Source organism: Protopterus annectens, chromosome 7.part1 (assembly GCF_019279795.1).
Source record: "Protopterus annectens isolate FY-2018-M chromosome 7.part1, PAN1.0, whole genome shotgun sequence".
In the NCBI taxonomy this organism is placed as follows: domain Eukaryota; kingdom Metazoa; phylum Chordata; order Ceratodontiformes; family Protopteridae; genus Protopterus; species Protopterus annectens.
In genome coordinates this window covers 91,439,354-91,456,314 of record NC_056740.1, presented here as the reverse complement: position 1 = coordinate 91,456,314, position 16,961 = coordinate 91,439,354, and the positions used below count along the sequence as shown (strand labels likewise).

The 16,961-nt window shown below is 39.0% G+C and overlaps 1 protein-coding gene across 2 annotated transcripts in view; it reads left to right on the top strand.

Moving 5' to 3' along the window:
* Positions 1 to 16,961, top strand: part of MYO1E (myosin IE) — a 1,655,775-nt gene that overhangs the window by 1,343,948 nt on the left and 294,866 nt on the right. For both annotated transcript variants that reach the window (XM_044078573.1, XM_044078572.1), the window contains exon 19: positions 1,080 to 1,224. In XM_044078573.1, coding sequence (XP_043934508.1) covers positions 1,080 to 1,224 — 145 coding nt within the window. The remainder of the gene's footprint in view (positions 1 to 1,079; positions 1,225 to 16,961) is intronic.

Genomic DNA, 16,961 nt, shown 5'->3' with positions numbered 1-16,961 from the left:
GTAGGAATGTTTTTGATTTAGAGAATCTGTCTAGCTGACATAATGTGTTTTTATTAACTGTAATATCTGTCTCTCGCCCTGTAAATAGAGCATTAAGCCGTTTCAGAATTTGTTTATATTAATGTAGTAAGATCACAGTAAGTTACTCTTACAAGAATCAGTCATGACCATTGGTAGCTTTTGGTAATGCGTTTAGGAAAGTTCCAGATTGTGCAGGATTAATTGGAAGGGCACTTAACAGCTCAGAGCCTTAAACTTCTATGCTTTGAGCTGCTTCCTGTAGTCAAGGGTACAGAATTTTTTCTTCCATCTCCATGTGTGTACTGTGTAACACTGAACAAGTCACTTAACCAGCCAGTGCTCGCAGGTCTCCCTGGGTAACAAATTAATAAAAAATGGTCTGGTGCAGCTTTAAAAAGGCCTCTGTAGTGATTCCAAATTCAATAGTACACAGAATGTCCTGCCATTGTACATCCATTGAAGAAAATAGTGTTTAATTGTTTAATGTAAGGTGCTGAAATTTCAAAATATGTTGGTAGAAAATGTAAAAAATGTGCTTTGCAGACTAAACAAACTTATTGCAAGCTTTCTATGCAGTTTTGATAATTAGTTACTTTCCTGTAGCAACTTTTTTAAATGCACTTTAAATTACTTGCTGCCTGCTGACCTCTCATAGTAAACACAAAATTGGGAATGTTTTCAGTTGATTCTTTTCATCTTTAGGTGAGCTGCTTTCAATTTTGCAAACTGTGTGCAGTTTGTGCTTCTTAACAGCAGCTTAAAATAAGTCCTGGTTAAAATGGCTTGCTGGCACATTTAATTCAGAAATGTTTACTAAATTGGATAATGTGCTCTTTTAACATGTTTGTTGTTCTCTTACATTGTTGTTGAAGTCCTTTATTTCTCAGTGGCACTACAAGTTCATGTTTTAATAGAGAAATGTATCATGCATGATGTAACTTAATTTCTTCACGGCAGTAAGAAAGTCTTGCTTTAGTTTCAACAATCTGTTTAGTGTGTATGTTGATCATAATCAAGTCGCTGCTTCAACCTTTCCATATTTTGTTTAAATTCCGTAGGTATGCCATCTTGACAAAAGAAACATGGCCTTCATGGAGGGGTGATGAGAAGCAAGGAGTTAACCACCTCCTAAGAACAGTCCATATAGAGCATGATCAGTATCAGCTGGGGAAAACTAAAGTTTTTATCAAAGCACCAGAATCTGTAAGTTATGCAAGTTCCTGACTATTCTGTTTATGTTTGCCTCATCGAGTTACAGTAAGTTATGAAGTATATTTTGTGTAATGAGTTCTGCTTCAGCTGGAAAGCAGTGGATGTTAATACAACACATGCAGGTTGTAATATGCAGGGCTTAGATCAATGTGTCTTTTCAAAAAGCAGCTCATGACACCATTATTTTGTTGTACCTATCCCCATGAACTAGAAGCATAACTTAAGGCAATATATGTCATAGCACCCATTTTGGCAAACTGTATATTCCATTAATTACATTTGTAAGGGGGTTCTTGCCTATAACTGTCAATCCCACTAGCTAAAAAAAGGAAGGGATTAAAGGGGTGCATCAGTCTGCCTTAAAAATGGAACAGATAGAAATTACATTCATCCATCATTGACTGGGAATATGTATCTGGAAACATAAGCATTCCATTTAAAAGTCACACGACTGATATGCCAGTCCTAGTCTCAAACAATTTAGGCAAGTTGTAATTATTTTAAAATGATGCCATCATAAGAGCTACATTACTGGATGAAATATTTATTTTCTTCATTATCCACTGATATGATGCAACAAAGTATGTAAATCACTGCCTGTTCACCTGTACCTTTGGTGTCCAGACTACAGTGAACTGTCCATGTCACCAGTTACAGTAGTTCTCTTTAAAGAGGGGTCAGTTGAAATGGACTGCTGTTTTGTTCGCATTATAAATTGTTCATTTAGTCAAGCAGCATATTGATCACTGCTGCAGTAACCTAAGCTATATGGGTTATATCTTGCTCAGGATGTAACAACCAGACAGCTTCTAAAGCTTCATGGCACCTTTCACATTCCCAAACCACTAAGACAGCTCAAGCCCAGCTGACTAAAAGACAGGTTTGAGGTTAAGACTCTTCAGAGCTTTCCTGCCATCAAAGAGAGTGCTTTACTGCAGGCTTTCAAGAATCAATGGTTAGTTAACACATTTCCATTGCTGGGCGGATAAGTTCCCTTTGGGAACCTTCCATGTTTACTTTTTTATTGTTAAAAGGTACTTTTATGCTAAGGAAAACAATTTTAAGCTAGGAAATGTGTTTTTATTAACTGTCTTGGAATTTATGTATATTTTGTCAACAGGAATGCACTTTGGTTCTTGACAATTGCAGCTGTGGCTTGCTCCTTACTGTGTTTTTTCTGGAAAAAAGTTACTTTTAGGTATTTTCTATTTTTGTTTGCCAACACATGTACCTTGGGGAAGAAGCACCATTTTCAACTTGAGCATGGAAGAAACTGTCAGTCCCTAGATAGTCTTTGTCACAACAGCAGGCTAGTAATTTGTCTCAGCCTCAGGTGAGTGGCTCAGCTGTGGCCAGACTAGGTTCCTCAGACCACTCATTTTCCCTGGATCTCTCTGTTACTGTCTGCTATAGGCCTCAGGTTAGCCATGTATGTCACCTCTGTGGATGAGAGAGAGCCACTCTTGTTGGTTTGCGGAGAAAGGGCAGGGAAGGTGCCACTGCTTAATCAGAATGTTGTGCCCATCCCTGGGAAAGTTGTTACTGCCATTAATAAACCTGTGTGGCCCAACATTTCTGGCAAAATAAATCAGAAACCCAAACATATATCTTCTCCTACACCTGTTCCTCTGGACAGGAGGAGTCTTAATAAGACTGGCTCATGGTCTAGTACAGGCTGTTGACCCTTCTTATAAGGTGCTTCCTGGTAAAAGAAAAAGGGATTCCTCTTTTCCTGAAGAAGTTCTAGATTTTGTATCTGTTGAGGAATGTGATGGAAAAGATACAGATTTTTCTTCTCAGATTTCTTATTCTGCCTGTGAGGAATTCTCTTTCTCTTTAGAATATTTCCAGAATGTGCCAGTGTTTTAATTGGGAGAAAACTGAGGTTTCTCCATCTCTCAGAAAATACTGAGTTAATAAAACTGGAATTCCCAGATGCATCATCCATCCTTCACTTGCATTGCTGTCAGTGTTGGAGGATGGATTTGTCACAGCCTATTGTTCACTGAGAGCCAGCCTACTGCACCCAAAAAGCAAACAGACTGTCCACATTCCTCAGTCTTTCAGGTTGTGATACACTCATCCCAGATGTGACCCCAGCAGGTGTAGCTTTAGCTAATGTAGCTGTTGCCGAACATTTTGTTAATTCTAGTTCTTTCTGACAAGGAAGGTAAAGCTATTAATAAGTTTAGGGAAAAAGTGTTTGCTTCTGCATCTTCAACTTTTAGAATTTTAAAACGTCCGGCTCATATGCTGAACTTTATTCTAACTAATTGTGAAAGTATGAGGAATGTTGTATCTGCAGTTCCCACAGGTTGCTACTCATTGTTTAAAATGTATATGTGACTCTCTGGATACTGCTTCTATGGCTGTTGCCACCAGTACTCTGTTGAGGACGCTTACTTGGTTGCATTCTTAGAACATCCCAGATGAAAAACAATGAGATTTTGAATTCTCCTTTGGATAGAGATTTAGTTCTGGATCTGTAGAAGTTATCAAAACTGTGATGAGACAGTGATTCGTGAATTCTCTCAGATTTTTAGCCCTCTTTCTCCATATTTTCCAAAGGATTTTGTGCTTCGTCATCCAATTTTGGCAAGAAACAAAATAAATAAAAAATGCTGGTAAACAGACTTTTAAAAACCAATGGTAGGGAGGTTCCAAAAAGAAAGCATGACCCCACCCCCAAAACAAATGATAGTCGAATAAGTCAGAATAACTATATAGGGGACACACATACAGCACAATCTCACTCCACAAGCACCATGCATTCTCTCAGAGCAAAATTATGTGGCAGACAAGTGCAGCAGGACAAAGGTAGACCCTCATGAATGGAAACTAGATCAGGAGAGTCTTCCAAAACTTGATACATCTGTGAGGAGTTTCTGAAGTAGACCTTTTTGTCTCCTCTCTGAACAATCCACTGCCCAAATTCTGCTTCAGGACTCCATGGAAGAAGACCTGGAAAATAGATGCCGTTTCTTTCCTTCGACAAGAATTTCCTTTTTAATGATTTTCCACCCTTTCCACTCATATCCAGGGTACTTATGAAAACTCAGAAGGAATCCCACAAGATCATTATGGTGACTCCCTTCTGGCCTAGGCAAAAGTGGTTCTCCTTTCTTTTGGAATTGGCCAGGGACAATTGCCACAATCTTCCTCACTTACTGGATCGATTCACACAAGAACAAGGGTGTTTCATACATCACAACCCCATATCACTTCAGGTGACTGCCTGGATGATAGGGTCTTAATACCTTTTCGATACCTGTTTACTGAGGATATGCAGTAGGTACTTATTGAGGCAAGAAACCTTGCTACTAGAAAATCATATAGTAGCAAATGAAAAATATTTTCTAGTAGGTGCCAGACAAAAAACAGCACCCATTTAGGCTAGCATTTTTCTGGTTTTAAAGTATTTCTGTGTGTTCATTTCCTATGGTCTTACTCCTCTGTGAAGGTTCATTTGTCTGTCATTTCAGCATATCTGCCCAAGGATCCCCCTTTTCAAATGTATTGTCATTTCAAAATGTTTTTTGAAAGAGGTGCTATATAAGAGACCAAGAAAAACAATTGCTCATCCTTGGGACTTAATTTTGTGTTAGAGAAGCTAACACTTGTTCCATTTGAGCCACCCTGCCTGGCTGACTTGAGGTTCTTAATATGTAAAACAGTTGTACTGAAGGTACTGATTGCTCTGACCTCTGCAAGAAGTGTATCTGATTTGCAAGCTCTTACGGTTGGTCAACCTTATCTCATTTTCCACAGAAATGAGGTTTCTTTGAGAAATTACCTTTCTTTTGTGCATAAAGTTGTATCTGAGTTTACATTAAGCCAAACTATCCATCTCCCTGTGTACTTCCCTGAATCCAAAAAATGACAGAGACTGGATACTTCATATTTTGGATGTCCACAGACAGCTGTGGTACTATCTTTACTTAACAAAATCTTTCAGAATTTCCAACCAGTTGTTCATTTCTTGTGAAGGTAAGAAGGGACAACCTATGTCAAAGCAGACTATTTCTAAATGGTTCCCAAAGGCTATTACCTTTTGTTCCTGCCGCAACAAAATTAATCCATGCAGGGTCAAGGTTCATTTTTCCCAGACTTAGTATTCATGTATGACTTTTTGGAAATGACTGGACTATAATAGTATTCTAGAAGCAGCAACTTGGTCCTCTGCACATACTTTTTCAAAACACTACAAGATAGATTCCTTTTTCCTGGTCCAGATCAGGCTTTGCTAGGACTATTCTCCAGGAAGTCCTGGGCCCTTCTCATTCTACCTCCTAGATGATTTAAGCTATGGTAATCTACACATAGCTTGGGCTACTGCAGCAGTGATCAATATCTTAAACATAGTACAGTCATGTAAGTAAACCTACCATAACAGTAGATGCTTGAATATCACTACTGTGGTAGCTAACCCCCCTTCTTATTTTCTGAGTGTTTTTATGCTAGGGTTTGGTCTTCTATTTTTGCTTTTTCCTCCCTGTCAAAGTTTTTTTGAGTTGGGGCAGGCAGGGCTGAAAAGCTTTCTCAACAAGATATGACACATTCTGACTGGTTTACATGAAAACTATCCATGCTCTGTGCAGGGAAACTAGGAGAATGTGATTTTTTAAACTGGTGAATATGGGAAGATATTTTAAGAACATTTTGATTTTGGATCAAAACTGCCTGTGAAGTCACACTAGTGTATAAAAAAGCACAGTAAATGCCTTTACATGTGGCTCAACATGACCACATAAATATAAAATTGTAATAAATAAACTTATTCAGGGCCATACCTTTTCCTAGGTGCTGTCCTAATGAGTTAGTTGTTGCATCTCAAAGTTGGCTTACCTAATGTCCCTTGGGTGCAGGACTTTCTCCCTATCATCTAACTAATGTCCCTTGGGTGCAGGACTTTCTCCCTATCATCTGATCAGAGATATCCTGGTGATTTACTGGTTACATTTCTTTCCCCCTTCTAGGCCAAGTACTAATGGACATCCTGATTGTGTAGTGGCACATGCGTCTTTGTCTCCACTTTCCTGGTGATTTACTGATACAGACCACTTCAGACATGTTGTATTCTGTAAAGGACTACTACTTTAATTCAGACATCCCCTGTAGTATCTCATTGGTTTGTGTAAGTCTAAAGCAACATAACATTCCACTTCCAGTGTTCACTGTCCTGGCCTCAGTGCTCAGAAAGTCCCTATGTGAACAGTGCACTCTAAGTATATTCTGTGTGTGAGAATATACTGCATATAATCAGAGGAATGGCCCCATAACTGTTGTCAGCATCCTGTTTTATGTAGCAGGTTTCAGTTTTTTTTTTGTTTTTAGATGTAGTCAAACCATTTGGCACCTTTCTGATTTGAGATGGGGGTTGGTATAACGGTTAGGGTGTTTACCTCACAGTCACAAGGTGCATGGTTGATTCTCACCTTTGAAAGCAAATGTGTCTCCACTTAAAATGATGTACAAGGGCAGCTAGCCTAGTACTTGCCTATGAACCTATTAGAGATAAAGATGGTGTCATCATAACTTCTTCCATACATGCATATTATATATATTTAGAGAAGAGACCGATTCTTACCACACAAATGCAACTTTTTAAAGATGCCATGACTTTTTCTCAGGGATGTGAATTACAACCAAGGCTCAGGCAAGATGCTTCGCCTAACAGTGACTGATTTGTTCAAACACAGAGCTTTGTTTTGTTTTTTTGTTGTTTTTTTTTATACTAGGCAGGCTGCATTCTACTTTACCTCTTTATCAGTCTTAACATTGTTACAATAGTTTAGAATTTCATTAGACGTATTGCAGATTTTTGTTAGGAAACTTGCTTGCTTTCTCACTTGTGTTTCATATAGTTGATTTTATCGTTGCATTCATTTGAGCAGTTTCATTACTGTAGCTCATATATTTCCTTATTTATTTAACATTTGTTGACCAGAAAGTCCGACTACGACAGACCCTATTTTCAGCAGAGGCCGTGGGAGAAATGCTCCATCATTATATTTTAATGTTTTACCTGATAAATGATTCTCTCTCCAGTCAATGCTTTGCTCCCTGCATTGTTTTCTTTGATTTCTGTGTTGATGTTGTCTTATCAGTTCAGATTTTGCTGATTGCCTTTTAGAAGATTTCTAGGTTAGATGAATACCTCTGAACTTTCCAGATTTTCACAAAATGTTTTACTCATGTTTTTGGTCTCTTCCTCATAAAATTTGTGGCTTTCCGGCTAATCATTAAGGACTGAAGTCACTAAATAATGACAGCTATTTGAAGTCATATCCTTCAGAAAACATATGTAAATGCAAAATGTGTTCTACCACCTTTCTATATTTATAAGAGCAATCTGTCCCTATTTTTTGGATTTTTGCACCCCCATTATTTTTAGCTTTGTCCAGATTTCTTGTGCTAAGAGGTTGAGGGGTATGGTTAGAGGCATATGTATGGCAGATGAGGCTGCTACTGGGCAAATATTTCAGGAACTGTGGACATCAGGAATGCATAACATCCCTGGAAAAAAATGTAGTGTGAACTGAAGAAGTGAGCAGAGGACTTTATTTCTATTTATATTTGTTAACGGGATAGAGCTTCATTATTTATAAACAAGTTTAGGCTGAGTCTGGGAATCCAGATATGTAACATTTGTAATAAAGAATTTTAGTGGAAACCAGAAACATGTAGGAAAGATCACACTGAAATGGCATGACATTTAAATGGGTCTATATTAAATTGCTGAAATGGCATTACAGCGAATGCAGTTTTGACGACACATAAAAAGCAAAATGCAATAACAGTGAAAGCTCAGGTCAGCAATTTTTTTCATAGGGAAAAAAAATCGCTTGGCCTGAGCCATGGCATTGCCCTTTACCCCACTGTAATGCAATCTTTGAGTTGGTATATTTAGTTAGGGGTATGGGGGGGTACATCCCCCACATTGGGGGTTTTAACTTGTCTGTTTTGTGTTATTAGTCACCTGGGGTTTCGCTGTTATTGTATTTAGTTCTTTGTGTTGTCAAAACAGCATTTGCTATAATGCTGTTTCGACAATTTAATATAAACCCCATTTAAATATATGTATCATTTACAGAATGAATACAATGAAGATATAAAAATATGTAACACAATACAGTGAGACATTTAAGTGAATGCAAGGCACATACAGCAGACAACATAGACAAATGTTGGAAAAGCTGCAGGATGGTGACAGTAAGTCACTTTCCTCCACTTGGGGTGCCTCAGTGTATTATTCTGCACTTGCTCAAGTGTAAAGTCAAGGAATTTAAATTCAGTGATTTTCTTATCCCTGGGATTAAGCTATCCAGTTATAACATAAGCATTTTTGCATGACACTTACAGGTTAACTTCTCTGCTTGAAAATCCTGGACAAAGTCAAACCCAATGGAGGGACAAATGCCCAAAAAATGTTGCTCTAACTCACTTACAAAACCTAATAGAACAACAGGCTTTGCATCAACATGCTTTTTCTGAATAATAAGAAGCAAAAACATAATTAGGGTGGAGGAAAGGTGCAACTGCCTTGAGTGCAAACTTTTAGGGGGCACGATTGGCAGACACGTATTGGCCCGATAGTGCAGCAATGGTACTTATTTCTGTACTGATATTTAGGAATGCCTGTACAGGAATACATGTGTATACTGTCAGGACAGATCCTGTAGATACTACGTATACTGTCAGGATGGATCCTGTAGATACTGCGTGTACTGCCAGGACGGATCCTGTAGATACTGCGTGTACTGTCAGGACGGATCCTGTAGATACTGCGTATACTGTCAGGACAGATCCTTTAGATTCTGTGTATACTGTCAGGATGGAAGCAGGTAAGTGCTGCTTCCTACAGCTTTAAAAGTAGAAAAGTTTTTTTTTTACCCTTCAACTGTTGAGGGGATAAAGATCACAGAAGGTACAGACTATGAGGTAATACATTAGGAGTCAACCTTTTTTAACTTCTCAATGTAAAGTTAAAGGGCACCAGATATATGAAGTGTCACTACACACTATATAAGCCACCCACAGCTCACTTAAAAAGTATTAAGCTGTAATGACTGACATTATTGGTTGACCTTAATCCTCTGTGACTTACCAGAAATCAAAAATGTTATAAGGGACAGAACAAACATGAGGCAAAATCAATAAAAGTTGACAGAAATGGGCATCTCCCAAAATAAAATTTGCTGATTAAACAAGAATGTTGGTATTTTTATTTCCATAGTTTTACCTTTCATTTTCCTCATTTGTTCTATCAAAGTCTTTATAGCCCTTTAGATAACATATGAAATGGAGTGGAGTATGTGGCAGATGTCATTTCTCCTCTTACATTTTTCATATTTCACATTAGCGGAACAAGAGCCATTCTCAGAAATGATCATTTCTAGAATACCATATAGAGTGACATTTTGTCTAATTTTTTTAGTAGTTTCTTGGAAGATGATGAATTCCTAGCCTGCGCATCCATCCACTTTGAATGAGCTCTGTCAAAACTAAAAGTATTTTTCCAAGGTACAGATCAGCAAAGTCCATTTGATGTTTAGATCATAGCTTTCTGGGCTATTGCCATGACTGCAAATGTGCCTGAAGGATGTAATATACTTTTTTCACTAACACTTACCCCCCCTTTTATTTCCTTTTCTACATCCGGATTCATACCAGCCAACCACACATATGGTCTGGTCACACCTGTTATCCTGGGTATTCCAGGATGATCTTATTAGTACAGAATGACCTGTAGATGAACAATGACCCTAAATGTCCAGAATTTACAATTATACAATGACCCCCCCCCTCATTAATATTCCAAAACGTTCACACTGATTGGTCAGCATGCCCGTTGTAAATCAGACTTATACTAACGGAAAAAGGTCCTCTCGCCCGGACTTGTTCCATTAGTATAAGTCCTGATTTTTTGTGTTTTTGGTAGCAACAGAGAATGGAAGAGCTCCGTTGCTGTAATCTCGCTATGTTAAATGAGTTTAACATAGTGAGATATCTTAAAAAAAGCAATGGAGATCTTCCTTTCTCCATTGCTTTTTTAAAGATATCTCACTATGTTAAACTCGTTTAACATAGCGAGACAGCTTTAAAAAAGGGAACGGAGATCTTCCTTTCTACATTGCTTTTTTTTTAAAGCTATCTCACTATCTTAAACTCTTTTAACATAGCAAGGCACATTTAAAAAAGCAAGGGAGATCTTCCTTTCTCCGTTGCTTCCACACACAGCTCTGATGTACTGTGTAAGCATAGACATGCGCAGTACATCAGAACTGCTGCAGAATACTGGACAGCTGCGGAAGGGCAGTACGGAGGCATTATACAATGCTATTATTTAAGAAAAGTATTTTTTTTTCTTAAATGAGGTCATTGTATAATAGCAATCACCTACTTCTGGGTGTGGGTAATGCTGGATTTAACCCTCGTGACCAAACCACACCAACCGTGGGTAAATCCAGCATTACCCACACACAGGCGTGGGTTGTTGCTTAATTGTCTGACACCCAAAGTTAGACTCTCAAATAAGTGGAGGAGCTCCCTGGTCAGCCTCAGTAAGAAGCTGAGATCCCTTATAAGATCCTCCAAAGCCAGCTATGAAAACAAAATTGCCACTAAATCCAAGGACAACCACAAAGCATTCTATAGCTATGTCAAGAATCTAGATGGTAACACCCAGATCTGCTCTGAGTTACAGCACAAAGGCACGAAAATTATGGAACCAACTGATATTGCCAACATCCTGGCAGATCGGCTCAGTGCTAACTTTACCCCCCTCTCACCCCCTAAAGGGCCCATATCTATACAGGAAGAATGCAGAATCCCTGTAATCACAACTACGCAGGTAAAAGCTGCACTCTCTAAAGCCAAAAACACAGCATCCATGGGACCGGACAACATCCCAGGCTGCGTTTTACATGAATTTCAGAATGAACTGGCTCCCCACTTAAGCACCATGTTCAATAATAGCCTCGCATCAGGCTTTGTGCCCACTGAATGGTGCACAGCAACAGTTATCCCACTCCACAAAGGGGGAGCCACCACTGATCCTGGGAACTATCGACCTATTAGCCTGACGTGCCTGGTCTGCAAGGCCATGGACTGTATCATCATGGAACTCATAAACAAAGACACTGGTAACCTCCAAACTCTGGATTCCACCCAGTTCGGGTTTGTGAAAGGCGGATCATGCCTCCTGAACCTAATCGACTTCTTTGAGGCAGTCACCAAAGCCGTTGATGAGGGTAAGGTGGTTCACACAGCCTATCTTGACCTCGCCAAGGCTTTTGACACCATGCCCCATTCTGGAATTATAGTTAAACTCACTAAACTAGGTATAAATCCCTACGTCACAAGATGTGTTGCCAACTGGCTCACTGACAGAACCCACACTGTAATAGTTGCAGACTCCAAATCTGACCTCAAGGCAATGACAAGTGGAGTGCCACAGGGTTCCGTCCTGTGACCTCTCCTGTTTGGTATCTACTTCTCTGAACTACAGGCTAACACAGAAGGCCTCTGGCTGATGAAGTTCGCAGATGACTGCAAACTAGGAGCCACAGTCAAGTCCCCAAATGATGTGGACATCCTACAGAAGGGCCTCACTGAGATGGATGCCTGGTGTCAGAGCCATGGCCTCAAGCTCAATGCCAAAAAGTACAGTGTCATCCCCTTTGATAAAAACTCTGTACCCATGAACTACCACATAGGCAGCAATCTACTTAACACCGAATCTGTGATAAGAGACCTTAGCACCCAGGTGGACAGTAGTCCCTCCTTTAATAGTCACATCACCACAGTAGTCCGGAAGTCCTTCTATGTGGCACACCTCATCATAAAAGGGTTCTCATACAGGAAAAAAGAGGTCATTGTTCCCCTCTACTCGTCACTCATTAGACCCATTATAGAGTACAACACCCCTTTTGAAATGTACCTCACAAGACATCTGCAGCAGCTGGAAAGGCCACAGAAGTATCTCACAAAAAGGATTACTGGCCTCAAACAAATGCCCTACACTGACTGCCTCAAAAAACTCCAACTTTACTCCTTAGCATATCACCTACTCCAAGGTGATCTCTGCCTAACATATAAAGCTATGTCAAACCCAGAGCTGTTGGACATGCTACACCTAAAGAAATCCCAATCCCTCCAAGCTACATGCTCTAGGGACCTAAACCTTGTCACCACAATGAACAGGACATGCTGGAGGGATAGATTCTTGTCCCAAAGACTTCCTATACTCTGGAACAAGCTACCCATATATGTCAAGCGAAGTTCTTCATTAGCACTCTTCAAGAAAAATCTTGATGGGTGGATGGGAAATAGGAAATACACCCCGGAGATCACTTCTGTGTCTCTGCTGGACAGTGGCACAGGAAAATAACTTTCTTGGGTGGCGTAAGCTATGGTACCTTGCTGGCTAGGCTTATGTAGGCCCTTGGGCTGATAGCCTAGTACCCACCTATGAACTGCTATGGCATACATCTTGGATCACTTATTAAAGGCCAACATTTTAACACATCATCATGAGTTTAAAACAGAATTATATCTTTGGGAGTTCCACTTTTAGTTTGTTAGTATATGCTGGTGCTGTATCCATGACACCTGACATCATTACTATAATTTTAAAAGCTGTAGCAAGCCTGAATATTTTTCTAGAATGGGTAACCTACTCAGTGCATTAACATGGTATTCTTGGTCTAATGACAATCTGTTACTCATTTGCTTTCAGCAGCACTTCTGTATGCTATGAGTCTTGGTGATGCTATTTAGTTAATGAATAGTAATCTATTCCTTAAAGTGATCAGTGGTTTAATATCACCATACAGCAGTTTTTGAAGTCTTTGAATTCCTTGTTCATGAATGAATATCCTCCACAATGTCTGTGTGAGATATAAATCCAAATGGCTTTCCATTACCATCAGGCATTCTTTGTAAAAGTTTACTTGCCACTATATCAGTTTAAGTATCACAGGAAAGGATCAACGCTTTGTTAACTGAAGGATGGATGGGCAGGCAGATTATGCATTTTGTAGGAACCTACTGGAAACTTTCTTTAATGCAAATATACTTTCATGCCAGTTTATAATTGTTCGGCATGCATGCTCTAAAATATCTTTTGCTTTAGTCTCTGTAAGATACAAGCAATGTGCTCTACTGCACATTCCAAAAATTGTGTTGAAAAAAATCATATTTGTTTCTCTAAAGATGTTGGTTGGCATACCTCAATCTTCCCAGAGTTTCATGTACAGTTTACAGATGCGTCTATCATGTGACCCCAGTAACGAAGATAGATAAATTTCAGCATTTGGCACTCCATTTTACAGACATTCTGTGTTTCCATGAAATATAGCAGGTATGCATGACTTTCTCCAAAGTAAATGATAGTGAAAATTTATGAACAAGTATTTCTTAGATTGATTATGCAGACACCCCCTTTTGATGAGTACGGTTCATATCTAATTTTGATAATATCTGGCCTCCTGCCAACAATCCAAAAATGTCCTTCACACAAAGCATGTGTTAATGTTCAAAACAAACAAAAACACTTGGTTAATATTCAATGTATACTCTCCATGCAACCAAATGGTTCTATGAGGTGTACATTACTGAGATGCAAGAGAAGCTTATGATGAAGGTTTTACAGGAGTTATATTTTTTTTCTTTCTAAATTTAATTATTTCTTCTGCATAAGGTACTGGCCTAGATATGAAGAAGGAAAGGTTGGCTTCTTCACCTTTAATGTATTTATTTCATCATGGGATCATAGTAAATAAGTGAATTGAACCACAAGACCATTTTCACTTTGCCAATAGCCCCCCCTCATGTTGTACCCCACCCCTTCTCAAAGGTAAAGCAGGTACTCATTCAGTCATCCAGGTTTAGCTGGAAGGATGCTAGAGTGTCACTTTATTTAACTTACAGAAGTTAGCTCAAGAGATGAGGTAGGTATTGATTAATAAATTTGTCTCTCCAGCTCATTTAATTTATGTGCTTGTGGAGATTTAAGTCCAGACTTCTGCTATTAGTGGAACTATTTGACTTTTGAAGATACAGGAGATCAAAGATGATGGGCCTCATAATGACACTGAATAGAAGGCATAGATCACCACTCAAGAGCCTATAAGAAACTGAGTAAAGGAAAAGTGCTTCAAGCCTTTAATGTTAGCTCACGGATTTCAGGCCAACAATCACCTCCGTTAGGACTTTGTGCTCCATAATTAGTCTAATGAAGGCTGAAAAAGGGGGGAATGATAATTTCTTTTGACATGGATTTTATGCCTTTTGATATTAGTTGTGTTGAACAGATAGTTTTTTTTTAATACTGCTGCTACATGTTAGTCAAAAAAGAGGGAATTGTCAACCCAGGTCCCAAGATCACTGAATACATTACCATTTTGGAGTGGGGCACTGGTTGTACTGTATAGTAAGGGAAAGAGTTGCTTACTAAATGTGATGTCTTTTTTGCATTACATTTCGGCCTTTTTTATGTACATTACTTGATTTTGTGGGGTTAGTTCCTTATGCAGTTAATGGGTATCAAAAGAAGATTGGACAGTATTCCCCAGTTTGGAGTCATCTTCAGGTTTTGTTAACCAAAGGTCCTGATTCCCAACTGAAGCTTGGAGAAGCTGATAACAATAAGGAGGAATCCAAAGCTTGACTTTGGGGCACACCACTAGTTACCCTTATACTTTCTGAGGAGGCACTTCCTACATTAACTGTGTAGATTCTGTTTTTCAGCCAGTTGACTGTCCATCTCAATACATATGTATCTGCTTTTAAGGCAATGCTTTGTTCAGATCCATATAAGCTGTATGAACAGAAGGACCACTGTCAACTGCTTGTGTGACCTTCACAAAGAAGTTAAATATATTGAATAGGCAGGGTCTCCTTCTGACAAAGCCTAACTGATGTGGCCTAGCCTGATAAGGTTTTTGATATGTATTCCACAGTTTGCAAATCAGGCTAGTTGGGCTAATGGCTGTATAGTTTCCCAGGTCTGTGGTAAGCCCACCTTTCTGTAGTGGCCTCTTCACTGCAGCTGTCTTTACTTCAGGGAAAAATCCAGTAGCTAAGCTTGGGTTAAACAATTTAAGGGAGAACTCCACAAGGCCACGTTTGACTCTATTTATTAGGCATGCAGGGAAATTATCAGGCCCCATGGAAGTAGTATTTTTGCCTTTTTAGAGAGTAAATTCAGTGCATGGTCCTTCATGATATTAAGATGTTTTAAGTGATTTAGGAATTTGTTGAATCAAGATAGCAGTTTCAGGGGTAAAGTCTGCATGAAACTTGTCTGTTAGTATATTTGCTGTGCCTAATGGGTCTGGTGGCGTTACAAAATGATGTGGATAGCATACCATAGAGTTTGAGGAAGTCTGCCCTTAGAAGTCCCTAAATTCAGAATTATTTACTGCAATACTTTAAAAGATTTTGAAAGAGAAGATCACCATGGTCAAACTGAACCAGAGATAGAGAAACTAGAGTGGTGGTACATGTAGTGATTATATTACTAAGAACCAGGTCAAGAATGTTATGTCCCCTACTTGGTTTATTAACTATCTGTTCCAAAGAATTTTTATTAAATCGAAGAATGTCTGGATGTACCCATCTTAGCAGGTAGAGGTGCTCTGGTTTATTGATGAGTTAATTGAAGTCTCGCATTAGAAAGTCATTGTTGTTAATATATAGCTTCTAAAGTACACTTAGGATTCGTAGAAATTTCAAGGCTGTTTTATTCTAATGACAATGTGTCCCTTTCCAATAAAGACTCTCAGTCATTACTTCCTTTTTCAAAGAGGGCAAGGCCAGTTAATCCTGGGTTAAATATGAGAGCACCCAATAAATTGTGTAGGTTTTTAGACCAAAGGAAAATATTGAATCATGTTGTTTAACCTGCAGACAAAGTTTATTCCAGGAAAAGGAGGCACTGGATGATGAATTTATCCATCCGTCATGTTATACTTATCTGCTAGTAAAATTTCAGAGCTCTAGTTCTAGTCATAGCTGAGCTGTTTGACAAACATAGATAGATATATAAGGTTAAGGATCACTCAGGATTAATGTCTTGTCTGCACTGGATACATGCATGGTGAGATTCAACATGTCTATTTGCATGTCCCCCATGGTCATGCACCTCAAGTCATTCATACCCACATAGACTGCCACTAGGCTATTATCATATTTTGTCTGGGGAGAAGAACTTTGGAGCCCTTTTGAAGACAGGGATTCTGACACCAGAAAGTCAACTGACTATAATCCTGCATTTTTACAGATTTGTGAGTGTGGAGTCAGTGTGCCTGACAGTGGAATCACCAATTACTAAGACATTACTGTTTGTTTTGGAGCCTGCCTCTGAGTGACCATTTACTATGTGTGATAATAGTACTGATGTGGAAGTAGATGTCTGCTAACGCCTGGTCGTCTTATTTATAGGAAACTTAAGTCATGATTTTTTTTACAGTCTCAGCATAAATTTAGTGTGGAAGAGATGACATGTTGGGGATAGTGTGTGATGTTCTGTCCAACTTGTTTGGTGAGAGGGGTGTCTCCAGATTACATAGATATTTGCACCTCTCAGTTTGAATTATTCATGTCAAGTAAAAGTTCATTAACTAGAAGCATGTGGCAGTTCCTTCACTGCCTGAGAGTACCAAGTGCTATTAGGCTGGCAGCAGAAGAGATATAAGCAGGTTTACATTACATTTTGTCCACAT